Raw genomic sequence first — 21152 nt, forward strand, 5'->3', positions numbered from 1 at the left:
TTATTCGTTCAGTTTAATAGTCCCAAAAATCCAGCGCTGGGCGCAAGGCCGCGCCGGGAGGCCCCACCGCCGCAGGGCGCTCGCTCAGAGACAGAGACACCTCGTCAACCTCGTCCTCTCCCTCGTCAGCTCTGTGCTCATTTTGCCACTCTGCAAACTCGTTGTCTGCATTTTGGGCCGGAGGAGCGGCAGCAGCAGCATCCTCATCCTCTCCATCTGGTCTTGGTGCAACAGGCACATATATTTGTATTTTTTTTTTTTCCCCTCAAGCCCGACCCAGCCCAAAGCCCGACATGTGCGTGACAAATTGAGCCCGGCCCGGCCCGCGCCGCGCCGACCCGTCGGGTCCCGTCGGGCTCGGGCTGAAATTCTAAGCTCTTGTGTGCAGGCTGCTGCCTCAGTAGGCCTATGCACTCCAGCCGACAAGTGTGTGACTGCATGCCCTGGTTCTGCTGCTGCTCACTGCACTCTTGTGACGTTGTTTTAGGCAGAAACAGTTGTCTGATTTTCACAGTAAAAAGATGAGTCCAATTACCAGTAGCCTACTTTCCTTCTACTCCACTACACTTCGGATCCTTTTGTAAGGTGTTGTAGCCTATTCATTTTAAGCTCTAACTCATTCATGAACACAAGGGTCCATTTGGTTTCATCTTATGTTCTAAATAAAATAAAGGTTAACGTCAGTCTTGCCTGACTTTCATGAGGGCAGAGGTATAGGCCTACTTTTTTTTTTTTTTTCTCGGTGATATACACGGCAGCACGTCATTACTTTCTTTCTGACAGTGGATTTCAACCAGTGGTCCGGGGCCCCCCAGTGGTTCTTGAGGGGGTGCCAGGTGTCTGTCTGTCTGTCTGTCTGTCTGTCTGTCTGTCTGTCTGTCTGTCTGTCTGTATATATAAAGATATTGGCGAAGCATACGTTGTGCCACCGTTAAAATGTTTAATTGGCCGGTAATTATAAAGTCCACCGGACACTGTGACCGGCTGGGAAAATGTCTCCCTTATATCATTTGGCTCCCTTTAGGCTATTTTATCAGATTTAAGCCTATTATTCTTATTATTATTTGGTTAAAGTAGTAGGCTACAACCATTAAAACAACATCATCATTTTTGTATCATGATCTGTCAGCATGGTTTAAATCCCGAAGGGTGAGCGTGCTGCGGGCTGCTTCTTCTGTGCTGTGCGCTGTTAAAATCAGCCTATTCGTCGTACGATGGTGACGCGCGTTGAAAATATCAGAGCTACAAGCTCACAACTCGTCGCAATTCGCCACGCTATGAGCTTGTATATCTGCTATAGATACGCAACACGGGGCGAGCTGCCTGCAGCTCTAGCGCTTGTCCCAAATCAGCGCTGTCTTGTTCGCTGGAGACCCTGCAGAGTCGGGGTTTACCAGTGGCGTCAGTTCAGCAAAAGCTAAGGTATGGCAACATGACTGGTGTCTTGCACGCGCGCCCTCGCGTGCGTGCAAGACACCAGTCATGTTGCCATACCTTAGCAACAGACATGATGAAAAGTACATTTTATTATTTCATCCATCCATTCATTACACATCCATTACACATGCAGTGTCAGCGTTACACTTGTCAAGCCGACATTTCATTGAATTCATAGGGTATTTATTTTTGTTCGATATGATTACAGTATATTGAGTCTACAGCAGTGGGTCTCAACCAGTGGTCCGGGGACCACCAGTGCTGTGTTGGTCCTTGAGGGGTTAGGGTTTCCATGCAGGTGATCTCCAGTTAAAATATGGAGAGTAACCAAACGGAACTATAGACCCTTAACTCTTGAGAGCGTAAAATGAAACCAAATGGACCCTGCCTGCCTTGGTTTTGTACTGCGCCGTTGGTTCGTTCTGGGCGAGCGGTTGTTTTTTGTGCAACTAAAATACTCCTGTGCACATTACATTGGCGTAGGCCTATAGGAAAAAATAAATAAAGCCAAGGAGAACTATTAACGGCGAAACACAGGCCCACGAACAAAATATTTATATAGCGAATAGGCCTATATTTGTTTAATTTCGCCGTTTTAAAGCACCATGCTGGCGAGGAGGCTGCGCAAAAAAAGTGATTGTGCTGTCAAACAATGAAACTATATGGAATCTATGAAGGTTGTGGGGATCCCTGCTTCATCTCTCTCGCCTGTGACACCACGCAAAGCGTTTCGGGGTATTCCGAGTTTTGCACGATCTGATCATCTGCTTCAAATACCACCAGTGGTCCTTGAGGCTTGAGGTGGTCCACAATCCCCAGCTTATTAATGATGGAGTTGGACAGTTGGTAACCAAATGGACCTCGGCGCTTGCCGAGATCTCTCTCTCTCTCTCTCTCTCTCTCTCTCTCTCTCTCTCTCTCTCTCTCTCTCTCTGCTCTCACTGGGCGCAGTGGGGCAAAGTAACTAAGTAGATTTACTTATACTGTATACTCAAGTAAAATGTTGAGGTAATTAAAAGATATGATTAGGCCTATTATATTATAAAACATCCATTGATCCACTTTAGCCGTACGTTTTATGCCTATATGCCTATAACAAGATAACTAAAGGAAAGAGAGAGAGGGGGAGGGGTTATTATTACCCTTATTACTATACTACTAACTAGGTAACCTCGCACACCAGGCTTTACTAACTAGGCAAGGGGCTGCCTCTCCGCTGAGCGCATGCATGCATTGCTGCGTGACAGACAGACAGACAGACAGACAGACAGACAGACAGACAGACAGACAGACAGACAGACAGACAGACAGACCTGGCCCTATTGCGAAGGGCAAATGCGTTGTACAGTAGTTATCTAAACCGGAGCATGGAGGAGCTTGGAACATGCATGGTACAAAAAAAATGGCGGAATGGCAGAGAATCTATGCAGATTAGCAGTAGGCCTAAATGGTGAGGCCACATTCTCATAATATAATTCGGTTTAGTCGTGCGAATGGGAGGGGTGAAGTTGCCACATTCTTGCATATTTAATTGATACGTTTGCGCTCGCACTGCACTTTGTCATCCGAAACAAGGAATCGTCCGTGCACGTCTGTCCAGGGACATGAATGTATCCAAGCTGCATAATAATGCCTCCTCCATCTCCCTGTGTGTAACCGCAGGACCCCCGCAAGCGCCGCATTAGCCTATTTATCAGCGGTCAACGTTCGTAAACGGGCAATCAAAAAATAAAACCAGCGGCGGCGGGAGAGTCTCGCAAAATCTACCAGCAATAAACCAGACAGAAAATACTTTAGCAAGATATTAATATCTACGAAGAGGGCAACGTCTCTCTCTCTCTCTCTCTCTCTCTCTCTCTCTCTCTCTCTGCCCCTCGTCTTGCCCTCCGCTGGCTCACTCGCTGCGCAAAAGCGTCTCCATTTGGACATGATTTGGCACAGAGAGCAGCGCGCGCGAGCTAGGGCGAGAGACCCACACATCGGCCTATATTATATTAGCCTATAGCCTATATATGATATACAAGTGACTCCAGAAGCACTTTCCTTTCATCTAAATGTGAGCAACTCCTCACAAATAATACACTATGTGCGATGGAGGGAGGGGTGATCAGAAATTAAATCAATGAGGGGAGGAGGCGGCCAGAATGGTCAGAAATCTAATGTAACCTAACCCTAACCCAAAGCCCGATACATAATTGACAATTGGAGACCGGCCCGGCCCGAAGACCGACATTTTTCTAAACAAGCTTAATTGCAGAGTGCGTGTAGCGGCGGCCTTTTGTTTTCATTACATTTTAAATATTGGTGAAGAACAGAGACATGATACCCCTTTCCAACTGTCTTTATTCAATTGTGAAACAGGTCCCGACTCCCGAGGACAATTTAACAATGAACAATCCTTTGAGTTTGCGTTGTGCGACATTTGTGCAATTAAAATAAACAATCTCAAGTTAAGTATGTGTATAAAATATTAGAATGAATAGCCTTAATCAGTCAAGCAACGAAACATTCCCATTCCCTGGTTAAATTAAAGTATGTAAATAGGCTAAACAAATAAAATAAACAGCATTTGTTATTTTAGTCCGTAACACAGCACTTTTCTTTGTATGAATCAACACTTATTCGTTCAGTTTAATAGTCCCAAAAATCCAGCGCTGGGCGCAAGGCCGCGCCGGGAGGCCGCACCGGCGAATAATCCAATCAGACAGCAAGCAGCTGAAATTAAATAAAATACATTTATAAATAAATGATAAGATCACAAGAGACCAAGATGACTACATTCTACGTTGGCCATTGGGTATATATTGCCAACAGTTAAAGGCTAGGCTGTACTCACCGATCTTATAAATTGTGATGAAGAAAATCGTTCAACGATGTCCTTCGCTCGGAGATGGTTCTGCCCGCAGCGCTGAAAACCCGTTCACTGGAACTGCTGCTGGCCGGGATGCAAAGCACAGATCTAGAGATCTTGCCAATTTTTTTCTTTATTTATTTTTCTCAAGCCCGACCCAGCCCAAAGCCCGACATGTGCGTGACAAATTGAGCCCGGCAGGCCAGGCCGCTGCTCAGAGCTGAAGTTAACAACAAAACAAACAAATAACGAAATAAAGGTCTAAACACAACATAACTGAACAGAACTAAACAAATAATAAATAAAGCAATTTAACTGACAACTTAACCAGAAGGCAGCCATTCCGAAGGGCTCAACTTAGGAACACCAAACAAAACAAAAACAGTTAAATAAATAAATAAATAAATAAATAAATATAAATAAATTAACGAAATATGTATAGTCTCAATCAGTCAAGGATTAAAACATTTGGTTAAAATGCAAATATAAAAATGGGCAAAACAAATAAAATAACCAGCATCTGTTATTTTAGTCCATAAACACAACACACTTCTACTTAATATATTAGTCCCAACCAGCAGGGCGCAAGGCCGTGACTCATGCATGCGCTGATCTGAAAGTTACATTTCAACATCACATCATCGCCCAAATAATAATAAATAATATATTCGGAATGGCGGGGTGTTTCCAGAAAATGAAACGAAATCTATTTGGTTTCACTTTATACTCTAAAGATTTAAAAGATCCATTTGGTTAACAACTCTCCATAATTTAGCTGTGGACCACTTGGAACTTCCCCCAAGGACCAATGGTGGTCCTTGGCCAACGGTGGTCCTTGGGGGGGGGACCACCAGGACCACCAACTCACCAAAGGACCACCGGTGGTCCTTGAGGGTCTGTATTTTATCCCAATTCAAATAGGCCTATATAAAGCAAATTTGCTACGTCAGCCAAGGAGCACAGAGAGCATGCAGCCCACAGTGGAGAGTGGAGACAGACCAACGCATGCTCGCATGAACGTCTGGATGTTTTATTTGATATACACGTCTACACACACACACGCAGGTTTAGCGCTGAGAATCAAATGGGTGGCACACATCTCACACGTGCGTTCCAGAGCAGAGCAACAAGTCAATCACGCGTACAGTTCATGGCGGCGCTGCATTTGACCGTGTCGTCTCACGCATGATGGCCACATGGCCATTAGATGTATGCGTGCGTTAACACATGCGTTCGCCACAAACGCCTAACACTACGCGACCTCGCGTTCCCCTGTGAGGCACAAAAGAGAAGGCACACGGGGACGCGTGACGGCGACGTTTGCGCGTTATGATTCAAAAGCCATTTGAAAATGACAGGAGACGTTCATGCGTTCAGTACAACACAGATAAAATCGAATGCGTGCGCGCGAGTGTAGCAACGTCCATGTGGCACGATTTGCGCTCGATAGTGTGTGTGTGTGTGTGTGTGTGTGTGTGTGTGTGTGTGTGTGTGTGTGTGTGTGTGTGTGTGTGTGTGTGTGTGTGTGTGTGTGTGTGTGTGTGTGCGTGCGTGCGTGCGCGTGTGTGTGCGTGCGCGTGTGTGTGCCTCAGGGCATGTCTTCAACAGCTCTCTAAGTGCTTCTATTTCTGTATTTGCCATTTCTTTTTCAGAACTCACTTGTTTCGCCTCAGTAGCAATTAACAGTCTATTATGTGAGGAGTTCTGAGTTTGAAAGTCTTAACAATGACATCGGATCATCATCACCAAGTCAATCAAGCTCTCTATGAGAAGTACTAGCGTGTGTGTGTGTGTGTGTGTGTGTGTGTGTGTCTGTGTGTGTGTGTGTGTGGGGGGGGGGGGGGGTGCTTCTTCATGTGTTCATGTGTTTTGTTACACTGCATCCTGAGGTGTTAATTAAAAGAAATGTACACCCCCGTTAAATTAACACTCATGACTCTGCAGTGTTTGTGTGTGAGTGTGTATGTGGGTGTGCAAGTGGTTAGGACTCAGGAGGTGGTGTATTTACTGCCCATGGAAAGTGTAAAGTAACACGTTGATTTACTTGGCTATCTAAGAGGACACTAAGACTGCATTGCCACTTTCCATGTTAACACATAAGTGGTGTTTCCATAAAGCCTCCTAATGCGCATTAAGACTTTTGCGCATAAATCTTTTTATGGAAACACTTCAAAATTTGAATAAACTTTCATTATCCCCAAAAACTTTTATGCGCTTGGAGGAGGTGGATTTTGAGGCTTTATCGAAAAAACTAAATGCGCATTATTGAATGGAAACGGGTCAGCCAATAAATGCAAATAAATTATGACGTTCTGGTCCAGCGTTCTCCAAGTTAACACTTTCCCCTGCCGCTTAACGTCCATTGTATAGCGTTAGCCCACAAATCAAACCGGTTGTTACACACGGAGTGACATGGACGGACCGTGTGTAAATTTCTCCCGTTTTCACAACGTGCCAGCTGTAGCTCTTTACAGACTGTTGTGCAAAGACAACCTCTGACAGAACCAGTGGTGGGCAAGGAGGTAGGGAGAGCTTCGCTGTGTTCATCTGGACTGCGCAGAGGTGCTGAGTCGGCTCATGCGACCGTCGCTAATCCGAATGACACCTGTAAATGGAAACATTTCGCTTTGTCTTAATGTGCATTTCTGATAATTCGCTTCCTATATTCGAATACGTTTATGGAAACATGTCAACACACACACACACACACACACACACACACACACACACACACACACACACACACACACACACACACACACACACACACACACACACACACACACACACTCCGTATGATCAAGTTGGTTGGCTTGCTTTTTCCACCCATAGTCTTATACACTGCATACCTTTGTTTATAACGCAATCCTACAGTAGCTTTACTTTCCATCCTACACAGTACATATCCAATTATAGCAATTTGAAAGATTTAAAGTTATTAAAAACACTCCCAGTACTTTTATTAACCCCTTGAGTCTTATTTCAAAAATAGCAAATATAGCCAAACTACAAACTAATGACACATAGTCATTTTAGCTATTTTTTATATTAGTTTGAAAATGTTTTAAAACCTTTGTCTATAATGACTTGACCAAATTAGGGATGCCAGGGTTAAAGTGCTGTCCTAAAAGCCCATACGGAACTGGTAAAAAATGTTTTTATGCATGCCACTCCCACAGCTTGGAACACATTACAAATGGATTTAAATCTTGCTGAACTAGTATTGTTAGATGTTGTTGAGGAAATGGGAGGCAGACCAATCAGGCTTTGTTTTTTGAGTTAACGTATGTTATGCTGATCCTGTTTTATCTTTAACTTTTAATGAAACTTGTTTTATATTTGTCTGCAATCATGTTTTAATGTGTTGCAGCCTGGACAGGACATTCTTGTAAAAGATATAAACAGTACATATTTTTTTTCAGTGAGGCATTTCTATTCAATGGGTAAATAAAGCCCAGACAGAGATTCACACACGCACAACACATTATATACAGCAGAAACCTTAACAAATGACCTCCCAATACAAGAAAGAAATAAACAGAAACCTAGGCCTTAACATTTAACGTACATCAAGTGACAAAGCATGGAGTTGTTCTGCCCACAATGAATTGGAGCTAGATTTTAAGGGTGTATAAAAGGTTTTGTTTGAGCTTTTATGGAGCTTTTATGGAGCTGTAGTGCCAACTGTAATGAACTCCAAACCTTATAAAACCCTTGTTAGTGTCAACGTCAGTCTGTCCTCAACTCCAGGATGGATTTAAATTATCAAGGGGAGCCTTCTGTCTCTCTGGCTGTTCCCAGCCACAAGGGAGAGAGAGCTTCATTGAAACTGAAACAGAGACATAGTTGCATCAACCATGGATTCTCTTTTAGCATACACTGACTTCGGCCCAAATAAAAGCCATTCCCCTTTGAATGATGGCTCTTTGTGAGACGTCATTCATTGTTTTGTTTCTGCTGACCTAAAACATACATTTTATTCGTTGCTTATTTGTGTGCTCGCTCGCTCACTCTTAACCTTCGTCTCTCTCCCTGTCTTCTTCCTCCTCCTCTACTCCAGGACTGTCCCCAGCTGGTGCGCTCAGGGGAGATCCTTATCCCTGCGGGGGAGGTGAAACCCATCACCCTGAAGGCCAAGAACCTTCCGCAGCCCCAGTCCGGTCAGCGGGGCTACGAGTGCGTCCTCCACATCCAGGGAGTGAGCCACAGAGTCACCGCCCTGCGCTTCAACAGCTCCAGTGTTCAGTGCCAGAACAGTTCGGTAGGTCAGATGAGCACAATCTGAATCGGTGACCAGAATCCTAGTCTAACATCCTCAGTGTTACAGGGTTTCTCACGGTCATGAAATTCCTTGAAACATTTTGGAATTCACCCTTTGTCAAGTCCCGCCCATTGTCCTGCCCCTCTCCACACCCATTGGTTGCTTTGACTTGGAGGGACATTCAGTGGGACATTCCATCCACTGCCATGTTAATTCAGTTGCTTCATATTGTTATTCTGTGTGCTCAATTCTAATTTCAAACTTTGTTTCAGTCAATTGGAGCTGCTCAGTGGCAGCATAGTGAATCAGCATGTTTTTAAATGTTTTTATTTCTCCAAAAAGTATGTTTTAGCTAATTCAACATAAAAAAGGCGGAACCAGGGCGGGACAAGGCAGATAGAGCCTGCTGGTTGGTCAGTCAGGGACCAACCAGGAGGCTAACAAAGGGTGAATTGATCAAGGGTCCTGGAAGGTCCTGGAGAAAAATAGCTATGCATTGTCTTTGGTTATTGATTTTGTTAATACCTCTGAAATTACAAATTAAACATTGGCCAAATTGTCAAATATTAGAGGCAGACATTGTGAAAATAGCAGATCTACATGCTCACAACGCCTTGCAACGCGAGGCGTTGTGAGCATGTAGATCTGCTATTTTCACAATAGAAACGTGTTATACAAAATTCCTCAACTTAGTGCTTGTCAGGGTGTCGGGTCCCCAGTTAAAATATGATTATTTCGGGGGTCACAGCCTGAAAGGGTTGAGAACCACTGGCATACACTACCTGTCTTTGGGCATTGCGCATAGGAGTAAGCGACTTGTTATTGAGCTGAATTATTGTTATATAGTCCTGGAAATTGGGTTAAATATTCTGGAAAGGTTTTGGAAAAGTTTTGGAAATTAATTAGTAAAAATGTGTGAGAACCCTGGTGTTAGTTTATGTATTCCTTTTTTTTCAAAAGGATAAATTATAATGCTACTAAGCATGTAGTCTATTGACTATAACTAGCAGTAAACTTGACTTTACTACTGACCATTTTCCAAAGCACGCAGTGGTTTGTTTGATTCTCAAAGAAGCCGTTGGATTCAAGTAATTTCAGTTCCTTATGAAATCTACTTTATTCTTCATTCAGATCCCCATTAGCTTCCGCTGCCACAGTGACTAGTCTTCCTGGGGTCCACACGAAACCACTGTACCTCACTATTTGCATTCACTATGTTGCATACAGTTTTCCTTGCTCATTCTTCATATTGCACATTGTTCCCTGACTCGTCTACTCTGTTCATCAGAAACCCTTGCAGAAGTCACCTGTGTCCCCTCCTGGGAGTGGGTATAGGACATGCTATTAGTGTTTGTGGATAGCCTGCTCCACCGTCAATAGTGTGTGTGTGTGTGTGTGTGTGTGTGTGTGTGTGTGTGTGTGTGTGTGTGTGTGCGTGTGTGTGTGTGTGTGTGTGTGTGTGTGTGTGTGTGTGTGTGTGTGTGTGTGTGCGCGCGTGTGTGTCATTCAGTCAGTCAGTCAGTCAGTCAGTCAGTCAGTCAGTGGAGACACTACAACCAGCTCAGGTAATTACACTGCTGAAGTCTGCAGCTAGGTTTTGCCCTCAAGGCAAGCACACACAAACTGCAACATATTCCCTATGGACGTGCACACACACACACACACACACACACACACACACACACACACACACACACACACACACACACACACACACACACACACACACACACAACACAACACAAGCCGGCAGCTAAGGGCGTAGAGACAATCGAGGACGACAGGGCAAGAGGCCGGAGGATGGAAGGTAAATCCAAGCCTCCACCCTCAGCTCTCACCATATCAGGCCTGTCAAAAGACAAAATAAACCTTTATTGATCTCCAGAGGGAAATTCAGGTGTCAGACTCATAGCAGCAACAGCAGCGAGAATGAAACACAGGGGAGGTAATGCCAAGTATATGAATGAATAAATGACTATCCACAATTCAGTACAAATTATGTATTATTGCGACCGTAAGGTCGCAGTTTAGTATCAAAACCTCCACCGGCCGTCCGTCACGTCACACGTCACACCTTTGCCCTGCTCATATCTCCGCATCAGTATGACATCACACTGCTGACATCAGTATGACATCTGATGTCAGCAGTGTGATGTGTACACAAACCTTTGTGTACGTTGCTGTGGCAACAGTCTGTTGTTGCTGGTCTGTTAGTGTACACAAACCTTTGTGTACGTTGCTGTGGCAACAGTCTGTTGTTGCTGGTCTGTTAGTGTACGTTAGCAACCACCTTAGCAACCATGGTTTTACCCTAGCAACCAACTGTTTACCCTAGCAACCAACTGTTTACCATAGCAACCATGTTTTTTTACCCTAGCAACCAACTGTTTACCATAGCAACCATTTTTTTACCCTAGCAACCAACTGTTTACCATAGCAACCATGTTTTTTTTTACCTTAGCAACCAACTGTTTACCATAGCAACCATGTTTTTTACCCTAGCAACCAACTGTTTACCCTAGCAACCAGCTGTTTACCATAGCAACCATGTTTTTTACCCTAGCAACCAACTGTTTAACATATGGAGTTATATGTTGTTCGTGTCCAAATATGGGGCTTGTGAGGTCAGACAATGCCGGTCTTATATAAAGGTCATTTGTGTACGGTGTGATGTCATACTGATGTCAGCAGTGTGTGGAGATAAGCGACCAACGGTCGCTTATCTCCCGATTAGGGAGTCTTACTGGTGTATATGTGTGTGTGTGTGTGTGTGTGTGTGTGTGTGTGTGTGTGTGTGTGTGTGTGTGTGTGTGTGTGTGTGTGTGTGTGTGTGTGTGTGTGTCTTTCTTCTAACCCAAGGGTCTTCAATGTTTTCAGGCCAAGGACCCTTAGCTGAGAGAGAGATGAAGCACGGACCCCCACTACATATTGTATAAATATGTGATGGAGATTTTCATTGATTTCATAGATAGATTCATAGACTTGTTTGACAGCACTGTCATCATTCTATGTTGGATTCATGTTAATGTGTATTTCGATATTTTGTAAACTTGACCTTTCACTATGTACTTGGTCTGCTCTTTTTTACCTCTACATCAAACCTGTTTGCCGAAAATAGCCGATCTACAAGCTCTCTCTGCGAGGCGTTGAAAGCTTGTAGATCTGCTATTTTTGGCTAAAGTTGTCCTTGGAATAGGGATGCGAGGGTTCAAGTTGTTAATTTAAAAATAATTATCTTATCACACAAGGATTTGGTGGCCCCCTTGTAGTAACTCTGAGGAACCCCTAGGGGTCCCGGACCCCCTGTTGAAGACCCCTGTTCTAACCTAACCCTAGTGTGTCGTTGGCACCCTGTTGCACTTCCTCAATTCCTCCTCAACTTCCTCAGAGCACTGTTGGAACGGTCTGCCTCCTGACAACAGGCCTTTGTGTTTGTACAAGCCTAATTAGGTTGTGGTCAGATGCCGCATATTATAACTCACTGGGTGAAGTTTGCCAGGGTTTAGGGAAGATTTTTAACATGGTTATTAATCTCCATGACAATGATGAATGTGTCGGGGTGCTTTGTCTGTAACGCTGTGACGAAGACAAGGGGGTGATGTAACGTCAGGGCAATGTCATCAAAGAATCTTCTAATGGCCCTCCTATTGAAATTCTCCCCGCTGTTTTCTGTCCCCCCGTTATCCTCCACACCCCTCTCTCTCTCTCTCTCTCTCTCTCTCTCTCTCTCTCTCTGGTCTCCAGTATCTGTACGAGGGCATGAAAATCAGTGAACTGCCAGTGGATTTCTCGGTGGTGTGGAACGGCAACTTCATTATTGATAACCCAGAGAATATCCAAGGTAAGGAGACAAGATGCTGCTGACAGCACGCACCTGGCAAAATAGGAAACAGATGGACATATCTCCCTCTCTCTGTGTGTGTGTGTGTGTGCGTGCGTGCGTGTGTGTGTGTGTGTGTGTGTGTGTGTGTGTGTGTGTGTGTGTGTGTGTGTGTGTGTGTGTGTGTGTGTGTGCGCGTGTGCGCGTGTGTGTGTGCGTGCATGCGCGTGTGTGTGTAGAGGTGTGTAGAGGGTGTATATTGGTCTCTCTGTCTCGTTCGCTCCCTCCTTGCTCTCAAATATGGTCTTTTTTTAGCTGCTTTCAAGACAGTGTCTATATTTTATTCCCTTTCTGCTGAAACAAAACACATGTGAAAAATACAGATGTCTTAAAAAAACAAAAAACGGAATGCAGAAGTAGCCTGCAGAGATGCTTATATTCTGCACCTCCTGTCTGTCTTCCTAGGAACAAATAAATACATGAATGAAAGCCCCACACAAACATTTGTGATTTTGAATAGACCTTTATTTCTCTGCCTACTCACTGTGTGTGTGTGTGTGTGTGTGTGTGTGTGTGTGTGTGTGTGTGTGTGTGTGTGTGTGTGTGTGTGTGTGTGTGTGTGTGTGTGTGTGTGTGTGTGTGTGTGTTTGTGTGTGCGCGCGTGTGTGCGCTTCTTGTATCCCACAGTGCATCTGTACAAGTGCGCGGCGCAGCGGGACAGCTGTGGGATGTGTCTGAAGGCTCAGAGGAAGTTCCAGTGTGGCTGGTGCAGTGGTGAGGGCCGCTGTACCCTGCGCCACCACTGCCCACCCATCAACCCCTACACCACCCGCTGGCTGGACCTGTCCAGCAAGAACGTCAAGTGCACCAACCCACGCATCACTGAGGTCGGTATGCCATATTATGAACCTCCCCCTGCCTGCCCCAACTTGAACCCTAGCATCCATATTCTGGGTCGGAACACCGGCGAAAATGGCATCAGCGGGCTTTGACGATTATTGGAATCCAAGAACCTAGCTCTTACAATAGGTTTTAAATGGATAATAAGCTGTGATGTCATAGGACAGGGGTCTTCAACGTTTTCAGGCCAAGGACCCCTTAGCTGAGAGAGAGATGAAGCAGGGACCCCCTCTACATGTTGTATAAATGTGTGATGCAGATTTTTCATAGATCTTTCAATTTCATAGATAGATTCAATAGACTTGTTTGACAGCACTGTCATCAGTATGTTGGATTCATATTAATGTGTATTTTCAGACATTTAACCACTTAAATCGTCGATATTTTGTAAACCTGACCTTTCACTATGTACTTGGTCTGCTCTTTTTTACCTCTACAGCAAACCTATTTGCCGAAAATAGCTGATCTACAAGCTCGCAATGCCTCGCAGCGCTTGTAGATTTGCTATTTTTGTCTAAAGTTCTCCTCGGAATAGGGATGCGAGGGTTCAAGTTGTTCATTTAAAATAATTGTGTGTGTGTGTGTGTGTGTGTGTGTGTGTGTGTGTGTGTGTGTGTGTGTGTGTGTGTGTGTGCGCGTGCGCGTGCGTGTGTGTGTAGTATATATATAGTCCTGTTACTTCAAAAGCTGTGATGATATTGATGCTGGTGAGAAGTTGATGAGAAACCACTTTATCTGATGAAGTGCATATGCCTGATCCTCACATCTTTTCAACAGTTATTATAGTCGCATTTCTTTGGTTGATAACGGCAGCACTCTCCATAGTCAAGTTGAGCCCTCGACAGTGGAAGGTCTGATTTGCATTGAGAGGCTTTGCATTGGAAGGAAGGAAGGCTATTCCACTCTCTCCTCTGCTTTCCTCTGGACCCAGGATGAATGAGAATGAGCCTGCAGGAAGCTCCCCAGGGCGCTGGCCCTACTTAATGCCTGCAGATCTGTACATGGTCTCTCTCCGTCTCTCTCTCCTCCTCTCTGTCGCTCTCTCTATTTCTCCGTCTCCATGTGGTGGAGCATCTGGTGTTTGTGTCACTGTGTGTGTCAGAGAGTGCGTAGGTGTGTGTGTGTTCGTGCGTTTGCGTGCGTGCGTGCATGCATTCGTTATGCATTGCGAGGATTCGTCTCACCGCTCGGAGATCGTGCAAGGGCAAGTGCCTTGACACACACGCACACACACACACACACACTCACATACACGCACACACACTCACACACACGCACACCAGTGCAGACATATTCCGCTTTAAGGTGCTATGTCTCCCTGACATTTGCCTGCTCTTTGAGGCAGGGTGCGCCGTGCACAGATGCCCGCCCGTAGATTTTAATGCTTTATAACCTCGCAAGGTTATCCCAGCGCGTTGAAACAAACTTTGGCACCAGGCACATTTAGACAGGACGCCATATGTATGACGGAGGAAGCAGCCACTCTTTATTAAATAATGTCTGATTTATACTAGGTTGTGTGCTGTGTCACGCCCTGAAAATAACAGATATATAAGCTCACCGGCATATGAATCAGGCTTTCTGGTAGATCTGCTGTACAGCCAGCAGGATTCATGTGGCCATTCACACGCAACGACAGAAGGTGTGTGTGGCTTTATTGATCGCCTCTATCAACACCACCGCCAACCCCCCCCCCCCCCCCCCCCCCCCCAAGTCCCAGGCACCAGCCGCTGTAGCGCCGAACTCCCCCAACCGTACAGGGGTCGTGACCCGGATGTGCTTATTTGTTTTCCCGTAATCGGGGCTCTTTGCTTACCAAGGCTGAATTCCGGGCAGAGCTTGGTTGGTCCACTGTCACAGGGGAGTCAGGCCAGGAACCACTGTTTAATTAGCTTTGGTAACGCACCGCTGCATTGTGTTTAACCCACCGCAGACCTTACTGGCTCCGCATTGATTCATTTGTCTACTCTTCCTCCTGCCGCTCCCTCACATCAAACTCTGGCCAATTAAAAACTGAATTTAACGACTTGGTTAATTGACATAACCTGTATTGTACACTGATAATTGAGCAGGGGGGGGGTTAAGATGACAAGCCATTGCTGATCTCTCCCTTCGTCTGTCTCTTGTTTGCCTCTCTGTCTCACTCACTCTCTCCCACTTTCTCTTTCTCCCTCTACCTGCCCTTGTTCAGCCCTGTGTGTGCATGTGCGTGCGCGCGCGTGTGTGTTTGTTTGTTTGTGTGTGTGTGTGTGTGTGTGTGTGTGTGTGTGTGTGTGTGTGTGTGTGTGTGTGTGTGTGTGTGTGTGTGTGTGTGTGTGTGTGTGTGTGTGTGTGTACTGAGTCATCCTGGTAAATGAAGTTAGGATCTTCCATTACACTTTCAGCTAGTCTGGCATTTGTGGGGGCGAGGGTGTGCGCGTCCACATACTGTGCGTGTGTCCACATAACGTGCATGTGTATGTGTGCACGTGTGTGTGCATGTGTGCAGGGTGCCCATTACCATCCGGTGGGACATATCTCATTCAGCTGGCTGTTTTCATTAGTGTTGTGAGCACAGTATGTGATTACCAAGGCCACCTCCAACCCAGACCTTCATCAGTCACACTACAAAAACAGACGGCAAGACAGCACAAAAAAACAACAAAACTGAAATGGAATGATTTAGTGGTGGCAAAAACAAACAGTGAAACTGTGAAACGGAGCGAGGACAGGTTGGGGGAGGCCTTTTTGTTTCTTTCAAAAGAAAGGAAAAACATTTTTCTACTTGTTTGTTTAGCAGGGACTGTGGACAACTGCATTAACTCCGCCTAAGTCAGCAAACATCCTCCCTTTCATCCGTAGGTCCTCTGAGGAGTCTAGCACAGATTTAGAGAGAGGTGAAGAACAGGAAAAAACTGAAGAGAGAGAGAGGCGTAGAGATTTGTTTTGGGGAAAATGTTGAAATGGAAAACCGGGGAGGGTCAGAGAGTGTGCGGTGTCGAGGTCAAGGGAGTTTTGAGTTTGGAGGGAGAGGACAAAGGGATTGTCAGGAAGCGGTTGAATGCTAGAAAGCAGAGGAGAAGATGAGTGCGATGAGTCGCTCCCAATGTCTCTCCTCTCTCCACACAGCATCAAGTTATCCTTGTTGATCCCTCCTGGCCCTCACCCTCACCCCACCCCTCAGTGATTGCAGTTTCTTTAAGAACTACACAACCCTTACCCCACCCCCTTCCCCCAGTGGACTGAATTTATCACTAAATTTGTGTTTTCTGTGTGCGCCTAAAGCCCCCATCATGAGCTGATTTGTATACATACTAGCACATTAGTAGACGCGCCCCGCCAGAAGATGTGCCTTTTGAATAATTAATGTTTCTATTAAGTGCCACGGTGCCTCCTACCACGGGCCATTAATATTGAAGAGATGTAAGCCCCCGCTAACAACGAAGGGAGCGACATCAATTGAAGCCGGGGAGTCGTGTGGGCATATGAAAGGAATACTGGGAAATTCTCGCTCAGTGGACTTTGGCCATGGCTCCTTTCATGAGTTACTGTATGGCAGGCCATTGCAGCGATTGAGTACGTGACTGTGGCTGTCTCTCTCTTTTTCATTCTCTCTTTCTCACGAACGCATGCACGCCTTCACTCAGGGGCGTCACACCAAATTCTGGGCCCTGGGTACAAGGATTCACCCCCCAAGAATGTTAACTATTGAAAAATAGCAGATATACAAGCTCACAGCGCGGCACTCGGTGCCGCGCTGTGAGCTTGTATATCTGCTATTTTTGAAAAATCGTGAAAATGTGTGTAAGAAACCTATGTCAAGGACCCCCAAGATGATATGTATTTGGCCACGGACCCCGATCTCAAAATATTTAGTTCCAGGGACCCCCAGAAGCAGAATTTGCTTAAAAAATACATATATTCACAGATAGATTTTCACAACTTTTCAAAAATAGCAGATCTACAAGCTCGCAGCGCGGCACTCGGTGCCGCGCTGTGAGCTTGTATATCTGCTATTTTTCAATAGATAAAGTTATTAGGGCCCCTACACCTTGGGCCCCAGTAACTCAGTCCCACTTTCCTACCCCTTGTGACGCCCCTGCCTTCACTCACTCACTCACTCACAACTGGAGTGACTGTTGCCTCTAAAAAGTAGTTCCTCTCTCCCTCTGTTTCATTCAAAAATGTATACGGCTGTCACTTTGAAAACCTCTGGGATGATGGACTTGTCAGTAAAAGAGACGCAGTACGACTGAGCTCTCCTCACTGCCGTAACCCTGAACGACCCGTGTGAGCTTATATCCTCCATTCAGAACCAGCCAATGGAAGGCGAGACAAAATGTTGTTCAGCCAAGCAAAACTTTCTGCCGACGCACATAAAAAAAAAAGTATCTCTGTAGCCATTAAACGAAACAGGTTTCTTACATTGATGCTCCTACATCATGCAAGCACCAGTTAAAGTTACTTTCCATCCCTCATATACTGTGTGCACAGTGCACATCCCATAACCCACACACTGCACATCATTTTGGAGCTCATATCTTTATAAGGGCTAGTTATATTAAACAACCGAACCCAAAAAAAAAAAAAAGCCTATTTCATTCAGCCTATTATTATATCATATGTTTAATGTAGGCCTATTATGTTCTGATGGGCGGCAGAGCCATACTGTGTTATGTTTATACAATATGTGCTCCCAACATGCACTCCCAACATGTTCAGAGAGAGAGAGAGAGAGAGAGAGAGAGAGAGAGAGAGGGAGAGAGAGAGAGAGAGAGAGAGAGAGAGAGGGAGACAGAGAGAGAGAGAGAGAGAGAGAGCAGAAATTTCACCGATGCCAACATCTGCATATAATGTCGGCCCTACAGTATATGCATCAATTGGTGAATGCTTCAGCACCACCGATGATGGACAGCGACACACGTCATTTTTTAACCATAGCATTACTGTTCTAATGCAGTGTATGAATATTGATATAGTTCATGACGTGAACAGCAGAATGGAATAGTAGCATTAAACGCTGTGGGCAGTTTCTACTCTCTAGCTTGGATTGTCCCTCCATGGGCTGTCAGATGAATGCTAGTTTGCATGGTCTGCTAGCGACCTACTGAATCATAGCCTTGCGGAAGATGGGTTCAGCACCAGCTTCGAGTCAGGTCATCTCACAGGCCCAGATGCTCCCTTTCTCATTTTCCTCTCTCTTATATTCCTCATTCATTCTCACCTCTCTGCTCCTTAGCAGGGGGAGAGTTGCTGGGCTCTGACTTCCCAGTGGGAGACTTAACTGCTAAAGAGAGACTCTTCCTTTCTCTGGAAGGTTCTCTTCACGGATTAGAATACAAAGAGATCCTTCTTCCTTCCCGTCTCCTCAATGTAGGTCATCTCACCCAGGCTTCTCTGCCCGTCGCCAAATCCCACAGCGCATCTTTAAGGAAGTTGTGGTCGTTTCCTAGCCTTTACTCTGATCCCCAAAGCTAAAAGAACGATGGAGGGGGAAGTGAAAGATAGAGGGTGAATAGAGAGAGAAGAGAGAGAGAAGACTTGCAGGCTGGTTGCTTGGAATTACCCTCCATTGACAGTGTGACAAAGCCAGGCGGGTGGAAGGGTGTTGCTCTTAAAAGGATTACACGGGCAGAGAAGGTTCTGGTGAAGGTTTGAGGGGTGGGAGTCTGAGGTTGCCCATGCATATCCCATGAGCCTCTTCCGGTTCAGTCTTCAACGTCGGCATGTTAAAAAAAGCAGGAACCTCGCTCAGGGGTTGACTGAGATGTTAGCAATGACCAGACAAGACGAGAGTCTGAGAGCACAAAAATGGATGTTGCAGTAGATGGAGAAGATGAAACCTCCTCTTCCCCTAAAGGCAACAGTGGCCCACCACACACTTTGATCATCTGCAGCCTTACTTGTTCATGTCACACGCTGTGAGACTCAACTATGGGTTTGTTTTGTGAGACACTAAACGATATCCTATGCTGAAAATAGCCGATCTACAAGCTCAAACATGCTGCACAGCAATGCATTGTGAACTTGTAGATCAGACATTTTAAAGTGACAGTTTCGCCACTCTGCAATGATGATTCATCTGCCTGGAAATCTGAGTGGAAATGGGTTTTCTCGCATGGATTAAATCAACTTATTCCCTTGTCTTGAGGCAGGCATGCAAAGGCTTCCGTTACAGCCTCTGGGACGTGTTGCAGAAAGTTCTCCCTTTCCCAGCTTTTAGCCGGTTGATCGGTGATAACGCACCTCTGTCCTGTCATTGTCCCCACCTTACCTGTCATCCATCAAGGCTGATAACACCGGAGTGGCACTCACACTTACTCTGCTGCCACTCAAGCCATTTTGTTCTCCTCTCCTCTCTTATTTAGAGATTCGCTCTCTCAGGCCCTTAAACTCCCGTACATTATGTAACCATCACTAAGTCCACTTCAATAGCTGCCATCTCCTGACATAGATATATTTAGCTGTTGTTTCCTGCCCCTCCTATACCCCCTGCATGCCCGAGCAGCACTAAAAGATTCATGTATTCAGACCCCGAGGCGGTGCACTGACACACTTACTTTACATCCAGAGCAATTAATGTCCACTAAATCTAGATTACAATACCGGCATCCCAGTGGGATGCCGCAATTCCCCAGCAGCGTACAACTCCAAGAAATGGTGGTTTGGGGGCACTTCTCCCAGAGCTGGCGTCACACACAGAGTTGAGACTGGAGCTAAGCAGGGCAAAACCCAAAATGTCAGCTGGCTGCTCCTGATGTGTTTTCTTTTTACACTCTCAGAGTTGAATTAACATTCAATTTTACTGTGTACTTCTGCTGGCATTGCTAGAAATAGCATTATTCATTGTTTACATAGTGTTAGGCTTGATCTATACTTAGCTGTGCTTGTGGTGTTCTCATGCGAAAATAGCACATCTTCAAGCTCAAAACTCGTTGCACTGCGATGCGTTGATAGCTTGCAGATTGGCAATTTTCGGTGCATGACACCACACGTGCGACTGAGTATAAAGCAATTGAGTATAAATCAGGCTCAAAATGCGGCTTATGCGTTTTTTCATCTCTTCCCCTCCACTTTACTGTCCCATTCCTCTCGCCCTTTTCTCCTCGTTCACCACCTCCTCCTCTCCTTTCACTTTTAACTCCCCTTTGTCTCTATCCCTGTCTTGTTGTTCCCCCAGCTCTCCACTCCCCCTGCCCCAGTCCTCCCTCTCCTTGCCTTCAGAGGAGGCTGGATGGCAGCCAGGTCTGAGCCTCAGAGGGGCTCTGCGGCACAGAAGGCAGCGTGCCACCCAGTGCCAAGGTCACGCTGGGCAGCCATATTGTATTTTATGAGAAGGTGGTCTGCACTAAGCACGAATATGGCCTCTTGTTAGATTTATCGTCCACGGCAACGGCAGCAGGCGTGCATCCAGAATGTTAATGATTGCTGCCTTTTTCTATTTTAATTTTTTTACTCAGGGAGGCTCTTATCATTGGCTTTATTAGTGGATAACTCATTTAAGGAAGAAGTTGTATGTTGGAAGATTATTGGAGTTTTCAAGGTTCGCGTGGGAGTCTTGTGTGTCTGTGTGTGTCTGTGAACGAGTGTGATTGAGATTGCGTAAGGAGTGCCACTGTATGATTCCATTATCTTGCCTTGTTGTGAGTGTGGACTCTGGCAAAATGACTCACCATGGCTACGTATGCGCTGACATTTTGTAGAAGCGGGGACAGAGAGTGAAGGTAATTGCTATTCTCCAACCATCCTGACCAAGATAGAGCCCTGGGTAGAAAATGTGCCTCCACATTATGCTGTCTATAAATCAGCTTTTGTTACTTTGCTCACAGAAATGGAGAACAACTTTTGAGGGTCACCTTGCCTTATGCGACACTACAGTGTGTTCTACTCTGATCTGTTGACCG

At 45.5% G+C, this 21152-nt stretch overlaps 1 protein-coding gene across 1 annotated transcript in view; it reads left to right on the plus strand.

The window, feature by feature from the left end:
- plxna2 (plexin A2) overlaps nucleotides 1-21152 on the plus strand; it is a 281673-nt gene that overhangs the window by 174943 nt on the left and 85578 nt on the right. The window contains exons 10-12 of the mRNA XM_080732455.1: nucleotides 8349-8549; nucleotides 12294-12390; nucleotides 13057-13256. Of these exons, the coding sequence (XP_080588581.1) occupies nucleotides 8349-8549; nucleotides 12294-12390; nucleotides 13057-13256 (498 nt within the window). The remainder of the gene's footprint in view (nucleotides 1-8348; nucleotides 8550-12293; nucleotides 12391-13056; nucleotides 13257-21152) is intronic.

This window comes from Nannobrachium achirus, assembly GCF_963921795.1.
Source record: "Nannobrachium achirus genome assembly, chromosome: 9".
Taxonomy (NCBI): domain Eukaryota; kingdom Metazoa; phylum Chordata; class Actinopteri; order Myctophiformes; family Myctophidae; genus Nannobrachium; species Nannobrachium achirus.